The 23,401-nt window shown below is 36.0% G+C and overlaps 2 protein-coding genes across 2 annotated transcripts; both read right to left on the bottom strand.

Moving 5' to 3' along the window:
• Positions 1–343: 343 nt before the first annotated feature.
• On the bottom strand, positions 344–5,406 carry LOC141604066 (BRCA1-associated RING domain protein 1). Its single transcript, XM_074422944.1, has 13 exons — positions 5,216–5,406; positions 5,061–5,114; positions 4,854–4,924; positions 4,236–4,322; positions 3,724–4,118; positions 3,152–3,412; positions 2,952–3,052; positions 2,367–2,556; positions 2,163–2,260; positions 1,672–1,798; positions 1,291–1,456; positions 1,091–1,209; positions 344–816 (listed from the first exon to the last, which is right to left on the bottom strand). The coding sequence occupies exons 1-13, from the start codon at positions 5,314–5,316 to the stop codon at positions 490–492; spliced, it is 2,097 nt and encodes a 698-aa protein (XP_074279045.1). The 5' UTR covers positions 5,317–5,406; the 3' UTR covers positions 344–489.
• Positions 5,407–15,687: 10,281 nt separating this feature from the next.
• On the bottom strand, positions 15,688–19,393 carry LOC141644287 (protein FAR1-RELATED SEQUENCE 5-like). The gene is made up of 4 exons (XM_074453785.1): positions 19,231–19,393; positions 17,248–17,447; positions 16,521–17,159; positions 15,688–16,152 (listed from the first exon to the last, which is right to left on the bottom strand). Exons 1-4 carry the CDS (start codon positions 19,391–19,393, stop codon positions 15,688–15,690), a joined length of 1,467 nt encoding a protein of 488 aa, XP_074309886.1.
• Between the last annotated feature and the right edge of the window lie 4,008 nt (positions 19,394–23,401).

The raw sequence follows: 23,401 nt of genomic DNA, 5'->3' as shown, positions 1-23,401 counted from the left end.
CTACGGTGATCCATTCGGGAATGGTGAGCAGATTATGACAGTTAATGCAGATGTTTAACTATGGGACAGTCATGGGGAGTCATCACTTCAAGTCTAGCTTCCGCTGTTACGAGTTTAGCTGTCTTTGATTTCAGTTGTATTGAGTTCCTTACGCTTTTATTTTGAGTTGGTCTGAGATTATGTAATCGTTACTCTTTATACTTTATTAAAGTTGTTTTGGATTGTTGCTTTTGATATACTAACCTCGGGCAACCGAGATGGTAACAGCCTTTCATACTAGGATAGTCTTTGATAAGGTACCTTGGTATGAGGGGGTGTTACAAAAATACGAGTAAATGGTATTGTTGCTCACCATCAAAGATCCAGTATCTATTAACTGTGGCAAAGACTTCCTCAGTCCCTCTATTCAAGTCATTCGTCTAAACGCTCAAAACGATAAATGACGCTAACTTATATGATACATTTCAGATACATGTCCAAGTTCAATTGTCAGACAAAAGGGTGCAGCTTATTTGAGGCAATGGAGCCCAAAAGCCAAGTATGTGGTACTACATGGCAATCGCTTTCAGCAGCCACCATCTCAGCTTCTAGCTGTCGCTCTAAGACAGTAGAGACATCTCCGGTACCTGTCACTGCATCGGCATTGTAAACAACTACTGTGGTTCCAAGTCCGTTACTGCTACAATGTAGTAGTTGTTCTTTGTTTTCAAGGATGGCTCCTCCACCAGCTATAATCAGATCTTGGAGATCCCATTGGTATTTAGCTAAAAAGTCACCACTGAAATAAAATTTCATGCCATTTAAAAGATTTTGTACCTGCAATGATATATTATGGAAACAGATAGCATTAAATCAGGTTCAGGGGTGGCGTATTCTGTTAAAGGAGTAAAGCAGCATATTCAACCCTACTGACTTTAAGCCTCTTATATCTCAAACATCTCTATATTGTCGGACAAAGTCAACTTGTATATGTACTGGACTTTGAGTAACATACTCCGTACTCCGTAGTAGGCAAGAGTCATTGTGGCATTGTGGTAACATTATCATTTGTTGGCACAATGACAAAAGTGTCCGTGAGAAGAGAACTCACATTATTCAAAGCTCTCAGTCTGCCAGTTCTGGGGCCATCACAACAGCCGTGGTTATCAAGATTAATCTCATAAGGCTCTTCTTCAACTGGACGTTTTAGTTCCATGCATGCTCGAATCCCTAGCAGACGCAAACCATGCACAGTTAGGAAAATCAAGGGCAAATCAGATTATTAGTTGAATAGGGAAAATAGGAGCTTACAGTCGGTTTTAAGTATCCATCTTCCCTTAAGAATGGCCATAAGAACTTTCAATGTCCTACTGCAGGCCCCATTTGCATCTGTTCCTGCAATCACATGAGTGACCTCTGGAGTCCAGTTCCTTGTCACAGTTGCGCCGCACAAGTTTGCAAACTTGACCAGCATTGTCTGCTTGTAACAAGTTTCAACATTCAAATTATTATGCAAAATCTCCAAAAAAAAATGTTGGGGAACCGTGTAATTTTGTTGCCCTTAAAAAGAAACAGGAATACTAACTGCAAAACTGCGAAATATAATTCTAATTGTACTGTTACTGTGCAACGAAAAATCATATGAAACATAATGCATAGACGGGTAGAGAATACAAGTTTGGAGAAACAAACCTTTTCATCAGCTGAGAGAGATGATGCACAAAGAACCCAATTTTGAGTAGAAGACAACATCCAAGAACTAAATTCAACAGCTGGGAGAGTTGATGAACTTAAATCCTTGTTTTTCAGCTCATCATGGCTGGAAAATCAGTGTCAGAATGGTTAGATAAGGTCCTTGCTAGGTCACAGTGTAACAAAAATGCCTTAGGAGCGTCCAGAAAGCATTTCAGATGATAAGATAAATGATAGTTTGAAATAAAAAAGAAGTGTCCACTCATAAGGGCCGATATGGCGATCACAAAACTAAATCCAGATGCACTCGGCTTATTCCATATGTAGATTTGAGCTCAAATGCTATCTACAATAACTTAACATTCTTACATCTACCTTTGTTTTTGGAACGGTTATTATGGAAACAAATACAGAAGTCTTGAGGGACATAAGGTGTCAGCCTTGAATGTAAAAATGTAACACAAAAGAATATGTGAGATAGATGGGAGTACATTTTAACTGTTGAGGCCTTTTTGGCTGCAGACTTTTTGGATTTCTCACTTGGAAACTTTATTGAAGAATGAACAGGACAAAGCATCAGGAAATCCTCCTGCAAAATCAAAGTTGTTTAAGTAACTTGCTCCAACTTTATTTCTAGAACAAAAATTTTTAATTATTTCTGTTGCAGATATTAAAGTTATCATTAAGTAACTTACATCATCCCATCTACACTCTGGAATCTCATATGCACATGGAGCATGATACGTTCTACGACAAGATTTTGCAAAACAACCAAGTGCAGCTCCCTTAAGGCCACAACTGGTGCACTTGAGCTTTTCGGCCCTTGCTAGCTCTTTATCTACGTTCCTTATGGTAGTGTCATTCTCGTAATAGATTTGCGGAGTCCTGCAGTTCATATACCATGACCATATGCTTAATCAACAGAAGGCTATTTGAATCGATTTAACTGAATTTCTGAATGAAGAAGCATACTAAATCTGATTCAAGCCAACTTAAAAACAGTATTCTTTAATTCTTTATAAAAACATCCTTATGTGTGTTTCATATGTAAAGGAGACAGTTTTATAGGACCATAAAACTTTGTATCAGGGTGCGGCTACAACGGCAGTAACTCTGGCACTGGCACATTTTTGGCAAGGGCTTAAAATACATCCTTTGCTATACAACGTCATATTAGTCACATATGGAGTATAAACCAGCTTTAACTGCTTATAAAAATGTTTACAAGATGTAATAATAACAATATACGGAGTACTACGTAGCTTAAAAGGGTCACAAACCATTCTATGCAGCTTTGATGCAGATGTGTGACATTAGAACGACCTGCCTCTTTCCCGAAAACTTGTTTACCATTAGCAAAATGATGCAGTTGGCCGCTACCCTGCAAGTGAAAATATAGAGGAATGATTACATCAAATGTGCACAAAATGACAATTTAAACAAGTTTCGAAAGAAAAACGTTCAGAGAGATGAGCGGCACCTGTGTAATCTTCCCTGTCTGGCAGAATGCACATTTGAAGTTAGGTGCACATTCAGTCTTAGCAGTGGCAGAGCCGGTTGATACAGATGTTTGCTGATTCAAACCCGTTGATGGGGAAGGACTCTGAGATAGTTCTACTTGGCTCAAGTTTGTCTGCTTTTGCTTCTTGCAATATGAATCAGAAAGGTCACCTGTTCCTGGTGTTCCTAAGTCATCAACTTCTCTTTTTAAAGATTTCTTAGATTGACATTTTCCTGCGGTCTATATGAACAATATGTAAGAAACAGACGCGGTAATTTCAATTGACGCAGGGTTCTCCTACATTGATAATTGACATCTACCATTTGTTACGAGAGTTTCACTTATGCTGTAGATAAAATTACATATACATACAACTACAATGCTCAGTCTAAGACCGCCATCAATCCAAATATGCCAAGTAAGATTTCAGCAAACAGCATTACGTATTTTATGCAATCATGTACGCCAAAGCTTATACCTTCGAAACAACCCTGCACAAAAATTTACCACACAGTAGAGACAGAACAAAGAATGCCAAGTTATAAACATACATCATTGTTCCTTTCTTGATCACAGCTGTCAATCTCAGCACCCTTGCTGGCACCAGAAGATGGAGGGCTATCTGGGGACAACTCCACCCGGTTCATATCTACATCAACAGCAACATGTTGCTTTTGTTGCAAAGCTCTTCCTTGAGAAAATGAAGTCACACTAGTCGGAGAATTGTGCTCCAAAACCCCAGGTCCCAAACCAGTATTTCCAAAGCTAGTACACCTCTCTAGCATTGTCATCACTGGAGTACTATTCGGTACCACGACTTGCTCATTAACCCTCAATGGAACACTAGTGGTTCCACAAGCCAAATTCCCTAGAGAAGTCGAATCAATTGGGTCCTTGGAGCATCTTTGGGCAGGAATAGGGCATTGTACTAAGCCTCTTCTTACATCTGAAGTGATCAATTACGAAACAAATGAATTTTATTACAAAAAAAAAATACATATTTACAATTTCAAATAATAGAAAACATTTACGAAATTATGAAAATGGTGGTAATGAATCGAACCTGGGTTAAGCATATGCATTGAGAAAGAAGCATCCAGGCTTGTGTAAATATTCACCAAATTTCCAATATAAGGAGCTCCCCTCAAATCTGCATTTCACATTCAGCATTTAACTAAGCCCGTATTATTCCAAACAAAAAGAGCTAATGTTCAACTCAATTCCAATCAAACCAATTTGCGTAGCGCAATAATCATACAAATCCTTTAATTCTTCAAAAGCCGTGACTTTTAACATTGATAGTCCATTTCCAAAACAAACAAATACTTGCCGTCTCTAAATCTAATGTCTAGTATTGTGAAATTTGTCATGTTTGATCTATTAAAATGACTAATTTTATTCTAATTTGATTACTAATTCCGTGACATTGTTCTCAAGCTATAACCATTGCAGATAAGGAGAAAAGGTGCTATCTTTTACGGAATACTTGTATGTTTTAAGAATCAAAGTCAAATGAAAACAATATAAATCAGTAAATAGGATGAAGTATAAACTAGTGTCATAAAATTTAAATAAACCATTTTTCCAAAAATCATGGAACAACCATAAAGTAATTAAAACAGTTAATAAATTACAGTAAATATAATGGAATAAATAAATAAATAACCCTAAAAGAAAATACCTTGTTCAACATACGGCTGTTTGCAGATTGAACACTCCGACCCAAATGAATTTGATTCAGGTACACAACGACTGAAATGGAAAATCATAAAATCGCATTAGATCTGTAAAATCGTATTCTCATTTGTTTTGACTTCTTTATTCTTTGTGACGGTATTTTAATCAAAGGTAAAGAAACAATCGAGAGACGGAGAGCGTAAATGTATACCTGCAGAAAATGTGGTTACAAGGTAACAACATGGGCTTATTGTACAAATTCAAGCTGTAGAGAAGAAAAATAAAATACATTAAACTCGAAAGATCGTAACTTTACATTGAAACGAGAAATTAAGGAAATAAATTATGGAGTAATAAAAAGGATACCAAAGAGGGCATTTAAGTTCAAGGCCAAGTTTCTGAAGATGAAGGACCCATGGGTTTAGTAAACGGGCATGGGTCTGTGTCTGGGTCCGTTTTTCCGCCATTGTTGTTGACAAAACTGTAGAGAGAGAAAGTATTGTAATGTAGAGAGGTTTAGAGAGAGACTGAGAGAGACAGTAACAGGCGTAGGTTAAGTAGAGTTTTATAATGTGAGATTGTGTATTGTGAAAGTACTTTTGTGCCCTTGGGAAAGAGCCGTTTGCTAGTGTTGTTGTTTTGGGGTTAAATGGCGATAGGGGTAATTTGGTCATTTGGAGAGGTAGTGGAGCAAATGGGATTTGAAGTATGGTGGTGTGTTTTTGTTTGGCGCCAATAATTTCAAGGATATCAATTTTTTTGCCGGGAAGATGTTTTTGAAGCGCACCGAACTTGAAAATAATTGGGCACTTGATATTTACTCATTTTTAAAGATTTTTTTTGACAATTTTTCCTGAGGTAAATTAGTTTACACATGTGCAACTAACATTATTTACAATTAGTCTCTTGTGACGGAGTATATCCGTCACAAAGTGAAGACGGGCCAAATCGATACCATATTGAGTAATGTGGATACTAGTAGGGCATGTGTAACTATTATTTAATTTATTGAATGTTGGGAAAGCAAAACAAAAAAATAATAAAGAAATGGGGAGCTCCCAATATTTCGTCTCATGTCAGGCGTCATTATACAACCTCACCTTCTCTCATCACTCTCACATCAGTTAACACTATTTTTTATCACTCTCTCTCATCACTTTCATTGTATCATCAACAATAATAATCATTTTCCCATTTGAATCGCCATTTTAGCAGTCTTTCAGCTTCGAAATCTCCGTCATCAGCTTCATCTCTTCAATAGTTGAACATTCGATGGGTAAGAAACAAATGGCGAGGAGGACACCCCCCGAAGAAAAATATGGAAGGTATGATATTATTGCATTTGTTGAATGTTTTTTGGTGTTGAATGTTGTGTCAGATAAGATTAGCTAAAAAAATGGTGTTTATTGTTAAATGTTGTTAATGAACTGTGCATGCATGAGTAGATTTAATGAATGGAGTTGTTGAACATGTTGATTTTAATTTACTAAAGGTTGGTATCATTAATGTAATTAAAATGGGACAAAAAAAGGTCAAATCTGGTTTTGTTAGTGTTGTTTAGTATGCAATAATGTCAGGTGAAGTCAGGTTTTGTTTAGAAATTATCAGGGTAGGCTGTTTTGTCAGATTTGTTGAGATTAGGGTTATTGAATTTGTTTTTGTTGGTAAAATGAATTAATTAGACGTTTCATTGATTAGATGAGAAGAAAGGCAGAGGAAAGCAGGCGATGCAGAAGGGAAAAGAGAAGGTGAAATCAGGGGTTTCATTTAGAGAGCCGGTGGAAACGGATGAAAGGCAAGAAAGTGATGGGTCAGAGGACATCTCAGAGGATACAGAAGACAGTGGTAAGGAGGATAGGGAAGCCAGTAGTGAGGAGGGAAGCAGTGGTGAGGAGGAGAGGGAAGGCAGTGGTGATGGTGGTTTGACAGAGGTACTGAATAAAGTGGTGAAAATGGCCGCAGCTCTTGGTGCAAAGAAGATGAGCAAGGAAGAGAGGAGCACGGCAGATGGTAAGCTATATATGTGACCATTTTATCTGCATAAAGAGACCAATTTAACTGATAAATGTGACCCTGTCATGTTTGTTATCTGTAAAATATGACAAATTTGAGTATTAGATGGTAAATTAGTAAACTTGCTTGCATTTGTGATAACATCATAACATATCAATTAATGACATAGTGACATTTGGAAATTGTGACCAATTTATGGAGAAATGTGACCCTGTTAATGTATATGTGAAATTGTTATCTGCAAAAAGTGACCAATTTAACTGATTTGAACTAACATTAACAGGGTAACAGCTATATTTAACACATGGTGACATTTTTGTTATCTGTAAAATGTGACCACTTTGGGTAGTGGGTGGTAACATATTAAACTTACTTGCATTTGTGATAACATTATAACATATGTATTTATGACATAGTGACATTTGCAAATTTTGAGAAATGTGACCCTGTTAATGTATATGTGAAAATGTTATCTGCAAAATGTGATCAATTTAACTTATAAATGTTACCCTAGCATGGAAAAGTGGTTCTGTTTGGTTGATTTTACATAACATATTTCATATCTTTAAAATGTGGCCATATATTTTGTGATGAATAAAGCGTAAGAGTCTAACATACCCTTGTGGTATGTATTTACTATGAAATGTGACCAGTTTAGTGAATAATCTTTATTTTAGGATGGTAACTGCTGGGCCTGGAATTTCGCACTACTGACAGGATAGAATTCTACCCTGGCCTGACGATCAGGGTAGGTCCGTCAGGGTAGTCCGAGTTTGGCACCAGTTGATGAGCCTAGACTCCCACATCATCTTCAGGGTCATCTTCAGGGTGTCAGGACGTCAAGCCATCAGGGTGTCAGGGCGTCAGGCTATCAGGAGACAGGCACCAGGCCGGAGAGGACAACAGTCAAGTGTAAGGTCAACATTTGACCAAGCCAAGGATAATTATATATAAGATTTCTACAACATAAATATGGTCATTAAGAGGAAGATTTGGTCATAAAGAAGGAGCATTAATAGGCATTAATACGCAATAAAGACAGCAATTAAGGAGGAATATTCAGCATTAAGTACAAAGATTTGGCAGCCATTCAGCTTGGCTATATAAGGAGCATTTGAAGATCATTTGGGAAAGACAAGGGCATACTCTAACATACACAACACATCCTATACAAGAATACATACTACGAGCTGAACAACACTTAGAGATTACATTACAAGCATTATCATCATCACTCTTATATTCTCCCAATTACATAGTGAAATCCTCTTCTGGCTTGGTGCCCGTGGTTTTTTCCCATTAAAGGGTTTTCCACGTATAAATCATTGTGTCATGTTTTCTAATATTGCTTATTACATTTACATTCGTTTTCACTTATATTACAATCAACCATGCCTAGATACGATCATGATAACATCAAAATAGGATAATACTAGTTAACCCCCATACTATTCTACCATGTTCATATTTCCAGCCTTGCGTAAAATATGGACGAAACAGTAACATAATAGAATAAAGATATTGTCACCACTTTACTGTACATTTAGTTTCCTAAAATGGTCACTTAGTTGCATTGGTTATGGTAACATGTAGACTTAGTTGAATTTGAGATGATATGTGAACACTTTAATGTAAACTCAATATCTTAAGATGGCCACATAATAAACTGAAGATCCTGTTAATGGAAATGTGACATCTTTATGAGCAAAATGTGACCCTGTTAATGGATAGGTTGTTCTATTTGGGTGATGTGACCTATCATTTACATGGTAACATCTATGTTTTAACTATGGTCACATATTTGTAATATGTAAAATGTGACCACTTTGAGTAGTAGATGTACCATATATCATGTGATGAATAAAGGTTAAGTGTCTGACATATCCTTGTGGTATGCATTTACTTTGAAATGTGACCACTTTAGTGTAGAATAAATATCTTAGGATGTGAACATAATAGACCAATGATATTGTCACCAATTTAATGAACACTCAATTTGTTAACATGGTGACATGTGACCATGCTAACATAAAAGACTTGGTAACATAATAGATTTGGTTGCATTTGTGATGATATGTGACCAATTTAGCGTACATTTAGTTTCTTAAAATGGTCACTTAGTTCCGTTTGTTATGGTAACATGTAGACTTAGTTGCATTTGAGATGATATGTGAACACTTTAATGTAAACTCAATAGCTTAAGATGGCCACATAATATGTGAAATTTTTATGAGCAAAATGTGACCAATTTAACTAAGATATGTGACCCTGTTTGGGTGATGTGACCAATTTAACTAACATTTGCAGGGTAGCAGCTATGTTTTAACTTTGGTCACATATTTGTTATATGTAAAATGTGACCACTTTGAGTGGTAGATGGACCATATATCATGTGATGAATAAAGCTTAAGAGTCTAACATATCGTTGTGGTATGTATTTACTCTGAAATGTGATCACTTTAGTGTAGAATAAATATCTTAGGATGGGAACATAATAGACTCAGTCTGATTATAAGTTATTATGAAATCCTTGTATGTTGGACAATGTTTGACAAACTATAGATTTTCATGTGCAAACAGAGGCTCAGAAAATGGCAGCTATTGGTGAAAATTCGAAGGACATAGAGGTTGGACAAAGCTCAAAGAGAAAGTTATCGGGGGGGGTGGTTGTAAAAAGAAAAAGACAGAGAAAGGAAGGAACGTATGTTAACCATCCTTTTAAACTATGTGACCATTTTATTAAGACTGATGAACTCTTCCTCTTCATGTAACGATGTTTAAACTGTTTTCTTTAACGACTAATTAATTGTGTCCGGATATAGGAAATTTAAGGGGGTCGAGGGACATGGATCACCAGCTGCCCTACACTATGTCATCGAGCATTTATCGACAGGGCAGAGGAAGGCCGTTGAAGATATAGGGTTCGGGGGGCTTCTTGAACTGAAGGCCTCTAAGTTTATTCATACGATGGTTGACTGGTTGTTGGTGTGTTATGATACGCATACCAGGCTGATGTTATTTAATAGGTTGGTCCATTTCTCAATCAGTAAACATGATGTTTACGATGTGTTTATGTTACCATGTGGGGGGGGGGGGGGGAGGATGTGCCACTAGTTAAAGGCAATAAAGAGCTAGTGCACTCTTGGAGAGAGAGATTCGGTGCTTTGCCGAAGAAAGATATCCAATTGGACAAGGTTAGAGGTGAGATGCTGCAGATGGTAGACGGTGGATCAGATTTCAAGAAAATGTTTGTGTTGTTTGCACTGGGGTCGTTCTTGGCCCCAACTGTTCACAATCGTGTTAACACGAGGTTGTTGGGGGCTATGGAGGATGTTGAGTCCATTCCAAAAATGGACTGGTGCTCTTACGTCCTGGATCGTTTCGACCATTATGTGGAATCATGGAAGGAGAATGACTCAAAAAGCATTGGGGGCTGCCTAATGTTCTTCCAATTAGTCTACTTTTATCGACTGATTTGGAGGGGTGAGCTTGCAAAGTGTACACTACCATTGATAAGACATTGGACGTATGAGGATCTGAAGCAGCGAGTGAAAGAGGAATGTAAAGCTTACACTGTCCATAGGGGCTTTGGTATAGGGGTGTAACACCCCTCATTTTCGGCTAAATAAAAACTTATAATTATATATTGTGCTGAGCCAAAATAGAGAGGTATTATAATCAATATACAAAGTTTGTCTTACAAATTACAAATTCTTTTAAATATAAAATAAAATGTAAACAAACTTTTACAAAACTTTAAATAAAATCTTCAGTTAAAATAAAATCCTTTTGAACTGCAGCGGAAGTCACCTGAAAATAAAATCAGAAGACAGAAAGGACTACCCCCATGACGAGTAGCCCAAAAGAGAGAAAACACGTCAGCCAGAAAGCTGAGTAACAGATAATACCTCAATATAAACAGCATAGTTTTTGGTCATGGCGTGGAAACACATACACGTAAAATAAAAATAAACATAAATATTAATAAAAACACTCCCCGATAACCAAACCCAAACTAATTCCAAACTAATTCCTTTGAAAAAGTACTCATTCCTCGCCTATATAATTAATCAAGTCTCAGCTCATTACTCTGTCTCATAATATAGCACTCCAAAGTAACCAAGTATCATATTTTCATCGTCGAACCTAAGCCAATGACAAGGGTGAGTGAACTGGCGGATAAAACCGCGAAACAATATTTCCATCTCATTATCGATTTCAAACTCAAATAACTCAATAACCATGGTCACGTTGGACCGTAAACACAATATGGCACAACGATCTCATAACTCAATACTAATAACCAATCTCAATTTCAATATCAATATCGTCAAAAGGTCCAATAATGAACCGTGATCAACACTTAGAGTACAAGACTCCAAGCTACTCACCCATGAATCAAGGTCAAAGGAAACGACAACTTAAACACAATACGAAAATTCGAACTGTCTATATAACAATACACCGTTCCACAATTCCCAAATTAAGAATATCCTTATAATAATGTCAATAAACTTGTGCACTATTGATAAAAGAAACCATTGCATCCATTCATAGTGGTCTGGTATACTCCATGCACAGCAGAATCAATAACGAAAGGCTAATCCATTTAATATTAAGCTCTATTTATTAATAATCCGACTAAGACCTTTCGAACTATAATTCCATCTCATCTCCATTAATACGAGTTAAGTTCTTATATCCCCTCGAATTGAACCCATCTCACTAAGAATAAGATTAACTTATCGAAATAAAGTAATAGCTATGAAAATAAAGTAACAATTACTAGTAATTCAACCCAAATAAAATTCAAGACACGAAAAATAATAATAAACTAATAACAGTTAGCACGGAATTCACACAACCTCGAACAATAATAAATATATTAGGATCGGTAGAATCGTGTTACCTTGAAATTGCAAAATAATAGTTCAGAGACCATTGCGATTAATGATGACAGAACGCAAAGAGAAAAGCGTTGGTTTTGAGAAGCCAATACAAACGAAGATGAAATCAACGAAGGTAGTTTTATGTTATGATGAGTTAGGCTAAAAATCAAAGGAAAGAACGAGGATAACAACAGGTTGATGTATAAGAATTGTATGAGAGGCAAACTCTTGTCTTTTGTGAGGATGAAAGCAAAGCGGCGCAGGAAGCAAATAAAAACAAAGAGAAATACCAACATAGTATACTAATAGGTTATATCATGAGAGTTTTAATAGGAATAAGTAAAATTATTAGTCCATCTTGGACTTCAAATAAAACAAATAATACGGCAAAATTAAAGAGGTAAGAATTATATTCTTAAATTAAAAAGTAAGGAAGATTAATATAATATAAAGTTGAAAATATTTGCGGTATTACAAGGGGTGTAGGATCTGAGGACGTATCCGGTGTCCCTTAATCTGGAGAAATCATTCTACAAAGTTACGGTTGAAAGGGATGATCCTGAAGTGGGAGCAACAGTGGAGGAAGGAGGTCGTCCGACCGAGGACAGTGCCATTGAAGTTGATAAGGGATGTAGGACTGTGACTTTGCCACTACCAGAGGACCTGCCTACAGATGAGGATCTCAGGCGCCTATATAACGACGTAAGTACCAGCACTTGTCTATCCTTCAAAATTACAGTCACATTTAGACTAAAGTTAATTACATTCTTATTGTCTGTTCACATGTAACCATGTAAGCTGTGAAATGTAGGGCTTTGTTGACAACTTAAACTGGTGACATTCTGGCTTAACGTAGTAACATTTTTAGATGTAAGCATCCTAAGTGTGATATGTAGGTCTGTTAAAATGTGAAATAATATGTATGTAGGTGTTGTAGTATGAAATATGACTTAACTATTTCGTCTGTATGACATTTAAAATGGTAACAATCTGATGGACTGTTAAAATGTGACCATCTTTAGTGTGATTTGTAGGTGTTGTAGAATGAAATATGACTTAACTGTTGTCTATGTATGACACTTAAAAAGGTGACAAACTGCCTTAAGATGGTTACATTGTCATTGAATGTTATAATGTGACCATGGCTTTTGTGATATGTCAACTAGTTAGTCTGAAATGTGAGAGCATGTTTTGTGATGTGTATTTAAAACTAAAACAAGGGTCACAATTTCACTAAAGATGATTACATTCTTACGGTCTGTTCACATGTAACCATGTAAGCGCAATATGTAGGTGTATGTTGACAACTAAAAATGGTGACATTCTGACAAATTAAGGTAGTAACATTTTTGAAAGTGAGCATCATAGCAGTGATATGTAGGTCTGTTAAAATGTGAAATTATATGTATATGTAATGGGCATTAAATTAGTGTTTTCAGGTTAGTGAAATATCCTTCTAATCCAAAGTTGTCCATGTATAGACGTGTGTACTAAATGGTACCAGTCAAAGAGGAACCAGCATTTGGTGTCACGCTTACATCGTCAAATGACAGAAGAAATGAGGGCGGATCCTCTCCCCTGTCTCAGTAGGTGCGGCAACAGCAGGACACAGTGGTTGGAGAAGCGGGTGAAGCAGAAGAAGAGACCTTGACGCAGAAATTGGATAGCGACCCCGTCTTCTATGCCGACTTCATTGCCATGCTTGACCAGGTGGACGCGGCTTCGGAGAACGTGGTTCTCCCACCCTCATTTGACTTGGGGATAGATGACATTGGACGAACACCAGCCCACTCATACGAGTTCAGATACACTTGGGCTAGAGACCGTCAACCAGGAGGCCCCGTTTCAAATTGCCCTAAGGATGTCATCCGTCCTCCGAACCGTCCTAATCAAAAGCCTGGCGGTAAGAAGAAGTGAAGTAGTTGCAGCGGTCGTTAAAAGAACTTACGTTAACTGATAATGTTGTAGTATTTTGGGACACCACTTTTGGTCCTTCCCTGCAGTGAAGGGAATGTTAAATAGTCCTTTTGTTAAACACTTATGTTCTACATATGTGTAGACTATTGGGGTATGTATTACCAGTACTGTAGTTATCCTTCGCATTGTGACATATGTGAACAAACATGGTCACAATGTTGTAGTAAAGTAGTAACATTTTGATGCTGACCATAAAAGTCAGCAAGTTATAAACAACGGCTGTTATCATGTTAAGTTCAACTCTCAACGGTTAAACATAGGTACATGTCTCGATAGGATGGTCACATTTCAAACAATGACATATGTCAGCAATTATAGTCATTGATGTTCCCATGTTAACAGTTCAGTCACCATGTTAAATAATGGTAACATCCAACGCTAAATAGCCATAACATAGATCAACAAAAAGCCACTTTTGAAAGGTGGGAAAGGAAACAAAAAAAAATGACTATAAATATTTGAGTATGAAAAATATATAGTGAAAATGTGATATCTCAAATATTTAGTCTGAAATGTGAGAGCATGTTGTGTGATGTGTATTTAAAACTAAAAGAAGGGTCACAATTTGCCTAAAGATGGTTACATTCTTATGGTTTGTTCACATGTGACCATGTAAGCATGATATGTAGGTGTATGTTGACAACTTAAAAATGGTGACATTCTGACTTAAGGTAGTAACATTTTTTAAAGTGAGCATCATAGCGGTGATATATAGGTTTGTTAAAATGTGAAATTATATTTATGTGTAATGGGCATTACATTAGAGTTTTCAGGTTAGTAAAATGTCACCTTCTCATTTACAAATGTGACCGCGTAGTAGCATCTTAATATGGAAACATATATGAACAGGTAAGAGGAATAACCCATATTTTCAACAGAAAGACACATGTCCACAACTCGCAAAATAGCGAAAACAAACAACATTACACTGAAACTTAAAGTCAATATACTTAGTTTATGACTAAACATGGTGACATTAATAGATAACTAATAATGTCATCACCTTGTTCCATAAATGTGACCAGTTTCTAGCATCATAATATGGTAATATGTATGAACGCAGATATATCAATCTGATTTCATATATGTTACAGCTTATATGAGTAGACTCTTCACACAAAATAAACTGGTCTAACAAACAGTTCATAGTACCCAAAAAATTTCCCGAAAATGTTTGAGCTATGTCATGTGGGGCAAAGTAGATCAAATCAGACGCGGAACAGGTGTGTACATGGTACTGCCTTGTTCAGTCGCTTTCTTAGCCTTCTTCTTTGGCCCCACGTAGATGGTATATCATATTAGACGCGGCACAGCGACGTACATAGTACTCTCCCCTGCCCCAACTTCAGACCCTTTCTTAGCCTTCTTCCTCGTCCCCATGTTCCTTTTTTTTCGTTGACTTCGACCCTTTGTCATACAACGTACGGGGTCAAGAATAGGAGGCACAGACACATCAACGGTTGGTTCATCTTCCTCCATATTAAGCTTAGAAAGAAATAATTTGACCTCCTCATTCGCTTTAATAAACAGCTTATCCACGACAGCTCTTGCATTAGAAACACTCTGACATTTGGTGATGAGATAGTTCATAGCCGTCAACATTGATCGACGCCAATTGATGGCGTCATGAACGGCACTTCTGCGTATGTCGCTTGGGAGGAACCTCTCCCACACTATAGTCTTTGAAAATTTGGTTCATCTACGTAGTATGTACCTGTCCGGTATCTCGACAACAGAATGCATGTGGAGGACACGGATGATGTGACTGCAAAGCATACCCTTAACCTGGAAGTTTCGGTACGTACATTCTGTTAGGTTGTTCTTATAATCATACGTCACGTGATGGTCGTCCTCCTCGTGGCCAGCAGGGTAAACACGATACAACAACACCTCAGGGTCATCAATCGGAAGGATGACAGCACGAGTACCCATGGCAAGCGCGAATTCTTTCTCAAACACTCAAAACAGCTCCAATGTGTAAACCTGAGATGCATGTAGTAACAAATCCACTAGAGGGTACACAGAAGATGGTGTAGATCTTATGCCGTTGAATTCTTTATGCTCTCCTTCACCCCGCCATCTTTTCACCGTGTTTTCAAATATCCCAAAGAATTCAGTAACGGAAGTGGTCTTAGAAGCTTGGAAGCCCATCGCATGGTTTGTGCTCTCACTCCTTTGGGACGATAAAATCCCGGCTGAAAAGAATTGATTGTTGAAAGCAGTGCTCCATTTCGCTCTATGTTTGTACAATCTCTTAAACCATGAATGGTTGACTAACCCATATTCTGTCAACATTTTATGCCAAGTCTCCTCAAATTCAGCCTCATTGTAGCAACCATGAAGACATTTGTTGAATAGGTTCTGGAACGGACGATCACCCTTTAGTTTCCCGAAGTGAGATATGGCGTTTTGTTGAATGTGCCACTAACATAGACGATGTCTGGTTTGTGGATAAACCTGTCACCAGTTTAACGTTAACAGAATTAGACACATATGCTGATCTACAAAATATATATGGTGACATAAACACTGTAAACCCTAAATGTGACCATTTTAACAATACTAAAGTGGTCTAAAGACAATATGGGAAAATGTAACCATATTAAGATATGTTTCTACAAACAAAGATAGTCACATTTATGGCATATTGTGGTGACATGAGAAAATAGGACGCAATGTTACTATGTTAACTTATGTTAGTGTTAAGCAAGATGGTAACATTTACGGTGAAACATGGTGACAAAAGACAATATGACCCAGTGTAACCATATTAGTAAAAAAAACCGTCATACCGTTTCAATGGCATTTCCTATTGCTTGGTCTTGGTCAGTGAAGATAGAGACATGATGAACATCCTCACCCATGGATTCGTTGAAAACATTGAACAACCACTCGAATGATTCTTCCCTTTCGTTCGACAGGAAAGCACAACCAAACATGACATTCGACCAATGGTTGTTAATACCAACAAAGGCTCCACAAATGAGATTGTACCTATTGGTGCGATAGGTTGTATCAAATATTTTAACATCTCCGTACAACAAATAGTCATCTCTCATCATCGCATCCCGCCAGAATAGGTTACTTAATCTGCCTTTTTCGTCAAACTGAACACGGAAAAAGAACCCCGACTCCTCCGCTTGCCTACTAGTCATGAGGTTGATCAAAGTGGCTGCATCACCACCTTCAATTGATTTCATCTTCAATCTGTTAACATAATTAATATGGTCTCGCTTTGTGTGGCCGACAAACGCATCACCACCAGCCCCTGCCGCAGCAACCCTGAATTGGACTGAAGGAGGAACATGCGCTTCAGTCATTGCCTTTATTAACTCACCCTCCGCTTCTGTGATTTTGCGCTTCAACCTATGATGATGCTGCCACTGGACGGGTGTGAAAGGATGATTATGTTCAAGCACGTGCTGCACTACCTCCCATAATCCATCATTATTTACTTTTGTCCTAACACAGGCTTCACATTTACAACGAGTAATTAATTGCTGCATTCCTACTACTGACTTCATTCCCGTTCGCATGTACACCTTCACAAGAGCATCTAAAGTATCTCTCTATCAGCGGCCTGTCTTTCACGTCAGCCCTACGAGATGTTGATTTCTTGATACTAAATCCCTTGAGTTGCGAATGTTTCTTATACAAGCTGAAGATGTGCTCCCATTTTCTAGCTTTTATTCCAAGTAAACAACCTGATAGATCCGTACCTATGACAAGATATATTAAGCATTGGTTAACAAGGGGAACACTGAATGGTAAACAACTTTACTGAGAATGTAACTATTTTAAGTACTAAACTAACAACATATAACGACTATAATGGTCACATTTTCATGGTACATAATAAGGTTATCATATTAAGTCAGAATGTCACTATTTTAAGTTGTAAACAAACAAAACATGCTGTCACCTTTCTTACTAAAACGTCTACATATCAAACTATCATGGTCACACTGTAACAGTAAATGAGAATGTAACCAACTTTAGTCATACTGTCACCATTTTATGTTTTTTAACACAAAACAGGATGTCACATTTAATACTAAACTAACAACATATAACGACTATAATGGTCACATTTTAATAGAACATCAGAAGATAACCATTTTCAGTGAGAATGTCACCATTTTAAATTGTAAATACACACGTCATGTTGTCACGTTGTTATTAAAACGTCTACATATTATAACTATCATGGTCACATTTTACCAGTAAATCAGAATGTAAGCAACTTTAGTCAAAGGTCACCATTTTAAGTTAAAAAATTCTCTCAAATTTCATACTAAAACAACTACATATCACAAGTATAATGGTCACATTTAATAGTACATCAGAAGGAAACAATATTCAGTCAGAATGTAACCATTATAAGTTGTTAACACACACAACTTGCTGACACGTTTCTTACTAAAACGTCTACATATCATGACTATCATGGTGATATTTTAACAGTATATCAGAATGTAAACAACTTTAGTCATACTGTCACCATTTTAAGTTTAAATATTTATAGCTAAAACGTCTACATACCATAACTATCATGGGCACATTTTAACAATTACTCGGAATGTAACCAACTTTAGTCATAGTGTCACCATTTTAAGTTTAAAAATGTTCTCACATTTCATACTAATGCAACTGCAAATCAGAACTATAATGGTCACATTTTATAAGTACATCAGAAGGGAACCATATTCAGTCAGAATGTCACCATTATAAGTTGTAAACACACACTACTTGCTGTCAGGTTTCTTACTAAAACATCTACATATCATAATATCAGGATCACATTTTAACAATAGATCGAAATGTAACCAACCTTAGTCATAATGTGACTATTTTAAGTTTAAAGATTAATAGCTAAAACAAAAGTATGCGTTTTGACAAAATAATGCGTTTTGCTTAAAAGGGCAACACTGAACCCTAAAATGGTGACACTATATCGTAAAATGATAATCTGTTGAAAACGAATTTTGTGCTTCTTTCAGGATAGCTGATGTTAGCTTATGCACAGTTAATCTTCATCTTCAACTCCAACAACATCAAAAGCCTGTCTTTCACATAAAAAAAATGCTCATTCTGTATCTAATGAACAAAAGCTTAAGAAATTGAACGATCAAATGAAGAAAAAATATGCTAATATTCTGTCTCCCATGCTGTTTCCTTATGCAGCTACCAATATTCATCTACAAAATTGACCTAACACCTCATGAACACACAGATCTAAATAGTCAAAGATATCATTAAAAAAAACATAAAAAATTGACCTAAAATCTCATGAACACACAGATGAAAAAAAAAACTTAATAAATACAATCCTTTATGCAAGTAAATATGAAAAATTAACCTAAATCGTCCAAATAAATCATGAAGAACACAAAGATTGCATATTTATGCGAGGAAATTTCAAAAAAAATAAAACAATTTGTTGATTATTGCATATCGTCCATTCAAAACATCACCAAAATCAAAACAAAATAAAAAATAAACCTTTGCTCATCAACATCGTCGCAAAATCATCATCTTTACCATCAAATAATTCACAATCAGCAGTCTCAACATTACCAGAATCCGATGCAGGATGAGCGGTCTCAAAATCAACAATTTGTTGATTATTATCATCGTCCATTGCCGAGTTCTCGTCCATAGCCATGGTGTTGTGAGAAAAAATTTAAGCGATGATTATAAGTGAGAATTTGCATGAATATTTGACGATAATTATGAATTTTCTTTAGAAAAGCATGAACAATGTGAGAAAAAATGAAAATTTGAATGGATGATTAGGGTGTTAGGGTTGAGGAAAGTGAAAGCATGGGAGGAGGAAGAAGGTCATTTCTCTCAGAAAGCTTAGACGTAAAGGGTGATGTGGTGGAGGATTTCATGCAAATTGGCATTAAATGCTAATGTACCTTATGTTCCCCACTCAAACCCCACACTAATTTTATATATTATAAAGTTGCCCCACCCATATGTACTACCCAGCCCATTTTCAACAATGTGGTATCGATTCGCCCCGTCTCTTATTTGTGACGGATAGCGTCCGTCACAAACAAGAATTTGTGCATTATTTATTATACCCTTTTCAATTATATTGGTGAAAGAGTAAGTCTTATGTAAGACGATTTTACAATAACACAATTGTAAAATGCAGGGCATCTCGAATAATTCGGAGGCCCCATGCTGTCGTGCAACAATGAAAACGTAGGCCCTGACAATTTATTAAGATGCTTTACGCCTTCACATATATTTTTCAAAGGAAAACTCATTAACATGGGTTGAATACTAAAGAAAGGAAAAGGAAAATGCAAATTAAAAAATTTACTAGTGATATCATATCAATCAAAGGACATAAAAAACAAACAAATAAATAAAACTAATTACGGCAAGGCTCAAACTCGGGGTCACCACTGCGCAATCACAATTCTATTGATGGAAATAATAGATTATTATTATGTATATGACTTAGTTTTGATATTTGATATGCTTAGAGGCTCAGTTCGCTCGCTCAGCCCGCTATCTGGTAAAAAGGTTCAACAGGTATTCTCGTATAAGACGGTCCTATAGCATAGGACGGGCTCAATTGAAGAAAATATCCCATATTAAGCAATTAAAACAAAAAGGAAATAAAAATAATACGGATCTCTCTACTAAGTCTCAACCTCTTAGGCAAGCTACTGAAACCCATCGTCTCGACATCTATCAAGTCAACGTTGTCCTCCACCGCCATCTCCAACTCACTCTGTCAACAATGATATTAATCACTTCGACGACCAAGATTGAAGCCATTTATCACCAAGTCGTCCAATAACTCAGTAAATAGGTTTGGATTTTGTTTATGAAATTTCCAAATTTTAAGAATGAAATTCAATTATGCTAAACCTGTTTTAATTTGAATATTTATGTTTTTATATTGAAAATTTTGATGTTTAAATTAAAAATTGTTTAAAATAACTCTACATCAACTTTGTTATTTAACTTGTGGGAGTTTAATTTTGAAAACCGACAATTTTAGGTTGAAAATACCTTTTTATTGTTCAATACTTTTATAAAATATGGATTTTAGTTTAATAACTACCATTTTTAGTATGAAAACTTAGCGCGTCAATATTTATCACCTTGAAATGAACGTTTATAAGGAGAGAAAATGTGCACCTTATAATCGTCATTTGCGGTCTTGTTGGAGGTCGTCGACCACGTTAGTTTAGGTTGAAGTTGAAGATGATTATTGGCGCAATAGTGAGTGGCGGCTTTTTTTTATAAATGACCTAATCTTATTTAAAGAGTAGTCTTACAGAACAATTTGTGAAGATTCAAACATAGTCTTATTAATGGATAAAAACAGTTAATAAAGAATTTCGTTTTTCGATAAATTTGTGTAAAACCGCCTTAAACAAGTATTTTGGTTAATGAAATGATTAATTCATCTCTTTCTTTTAAAAGTCATTAAAAATAATAATTTATCAACAACTCCTTTTTAAAATACGGATTACAGTGCATTTTTTCAAACTAATTACCTCCATAAATGAAAGGTTTTACCGTGCTAACTAAGATATGCTATGATCTAAGGTCGTCTAATAAATAACTAAATAGTTATACACATAAACATTAAACATATATAGTTATTATACATCATTTTTTTTAAGGTAAAGAAATTAGACTGATTGAAAATCAACCTATACCATCCTTGCTGATGAGAAGGGTAAAAGAAAATCAAAGATTTTCAAATTAGCGGGTAACAAACATAAATGAAAGGGCATCAATAGAATAAGGCAAGAATATCACTTTAAATTCCAATAAAAGAATTAAACATTAATAAAAAAATAAAAAAATCAAGAAATAGTGTTCTTAAAATCAAACGGGGTAACCGTAAAAAGATCTAACTGGAAACAAAGAGATCCATAGAGGAGCAATTAGCTAATTAGTACCTTCAACTCTTCATGAACAAAATAAGGAAATGAGCAATTAGTACCTTCAATTTCAATATTTAATTAAGTTCAATTTAAGCTTTACAAATAAAATTGTATTATACATCACCGAATCAATAATAATACAATCACATTTTCACAAGCAAGTGAGCATGCCAATTTTAAATCGTGCATTGCACGAGTCATCAACCCCTTATCCCTATATCTCTGGTCTCTCACTCAGTTAAGCCATCTCCCCATATTCATCTCAAAAACAAATCGTTACAGATTTCAACAGAGATCCAAAAGGATATAAGGTCCAAACACATTTTCATATACTTACACTCTAATATATATCAACGATGATGTGGTGCAAATGCACAATCAGTCAACTTGAAGATAAATTCTTGAAATATTGCTGTTTAATTCTTGATTTAAACCTTCTTTAACTAAGACATATGACTAAAAAGAACCCCTCTAGAGTTCTAGGCTAAAATGGAGAGTAAATTTAAGTTTAGTTTGAGAAATTTTTTTAAAAAAAAAAAAAGATAAATTTTCAATTAAAGGAGTATAAAAAGACAAAACATTCTACATAATCATGGCAAGATGAGGAAGTATGATTATGAAGAAAATGGGTTGAAGGAGAGAGATGAAGAACTATGGGAGGAGATGAAGGGGAATATTTTTCCCAAAATCTCATCCAATTTTTTTAAAAAATGAAAGAGTTTCTCTCTCAACTTTCTCTCTCAACGTTATTGTTAATATGATTTTTTGATAAGTGCTATTACAAGTAAGCCACTTTTTTAGAACTGCTACCAAGGTAAAAAAAAGATTAAAAAATGTTACCATAATTTTTAGTTCGTTATAAATTCAGTACCAATTCATTAAACGAGGCTAATGAATCAATTTCAGCCATTCATTTCAAATGTTTAGTTTAAGTTATATTTCTCATTCCTATTATAACATTTCCCTCTTCCTTATTACACTACCTTCTACTCCGTTAATGCCTCTTTAATCTTTTCATTGTTTTTCCCCAATTCTTATTTCATTGGATCTATTCATTTATTCTTTCTCTATTCTATCAGGTAACATTACCATTCAACTCAATTATTCTCTCTCCTTCTACTACATTAATCCCTGTTCAATTGAATCTATTCATTAACTCTCTCTCTCTCTCTCTCTCTCTCTCTGTGTGTGTGTGTGTGTGTGTGTGTGTGTGTGTGTGTGTGTGTGTGTGTGTGTGTGTGTGTATATGAAATATGGTTTTTTTTGTTTAAATCTTGGAGCAATGTCGAGGGCTTCTTATTCTGGGTGCAGTGACTAAGGGGTGTTAATAAGACGAGACAGCTCGCGAGCTACTCGAGATCGGCTCGGTCAAAGCTCGGCTCGGGCTCGGACTCGGCTCGAGAGCTTAACGAGTTAAGCCGAGTAAAGGCTGGCTCGGCTCGAAAAGCTCGCGAGCAGCTCGAACTTGTGTGATTACATAAGATATTGCTCATATTTTGTAAAAATATTTTATCATGATTATATTTTTTTATCACACATATCAAATGTCTCACTGGTTTGCCAAATATTTTTACATATAACTTTCGAGCCTTGTTATTGAAAATATCGAAAGAAAAAAAATAAAAAATAAACAGTTTTATATAGGCTCGATTTGGGCTCGAGTTTGGCTCGAGCTCGCGTTAAGCTTGCAAACTTTATAACGAGCACATTTTTTTCAAGCTCGGGTAAGCTCGAGATCGGCTTGAGCTTGA

The sequence above is a fragment of the Silene latifolia genome, chromosome 1 (assembly GCF_048544455.1).
Source record: "Silene latifolia isolate original U9 population chromosome 1, ASM4854445v1, whole genome shotgun sequence".
Taxonomy (NCBI): domain Eukaryota; kingdom Viridiplantae; phylum Streptophyta; class Magnoliopsida; order Caryophyllales; family Caryophyllaceae; genus Silene; species Silene latifolia.
The sequence above is the reverse complement of the archived record's forward strand: the minus strand, read 5'-3'. Positions and strand labels throughout refer to the sequence as shown.

Coding starts and splice junctions, on each gene's coding strand:
- LOC141604066 (XM_074422944.1), bottom strand. CDS start 5,316: ATGGCGGAAAAACGGACCCAGACACAGACCCATGCCCGTTTACTAAAC. Junction 5,115..5,215: donor GAACTTAAATGCCCTCTTTG/GTATCCTTTTTA, acceptor TCTTCTCTACAG/CTTGAATTTGTACAATAAGC. Junction 3,413..3,723: donor ATCAAGAAAGGAACAATGAT/GTATGTTTATAA, acceptor TTGTTCATATAG/ACCGCAGGAAAATGTCAATC.
- LOC141644287 (XM_074453785.1), bottom strand. CDS start 19,393: ATGGCTATGGACGAGAACTCGGCAATGGACGATGATAATAATCAACAA. Junction 17,448..19,230: donor GACGATGTTGATGAGCAAAG/GTTTATTTTTTA, acceptor ATCTTGTCATAG/GTACGGATCTATCAGGTTGT. Junction 16,153..16,520: donor TAGGAAATGCCATTGAAACG/GTATGACGGTTT, acceptor CGTCTATGTTAG/TGGCACATTCAACAAAACGC.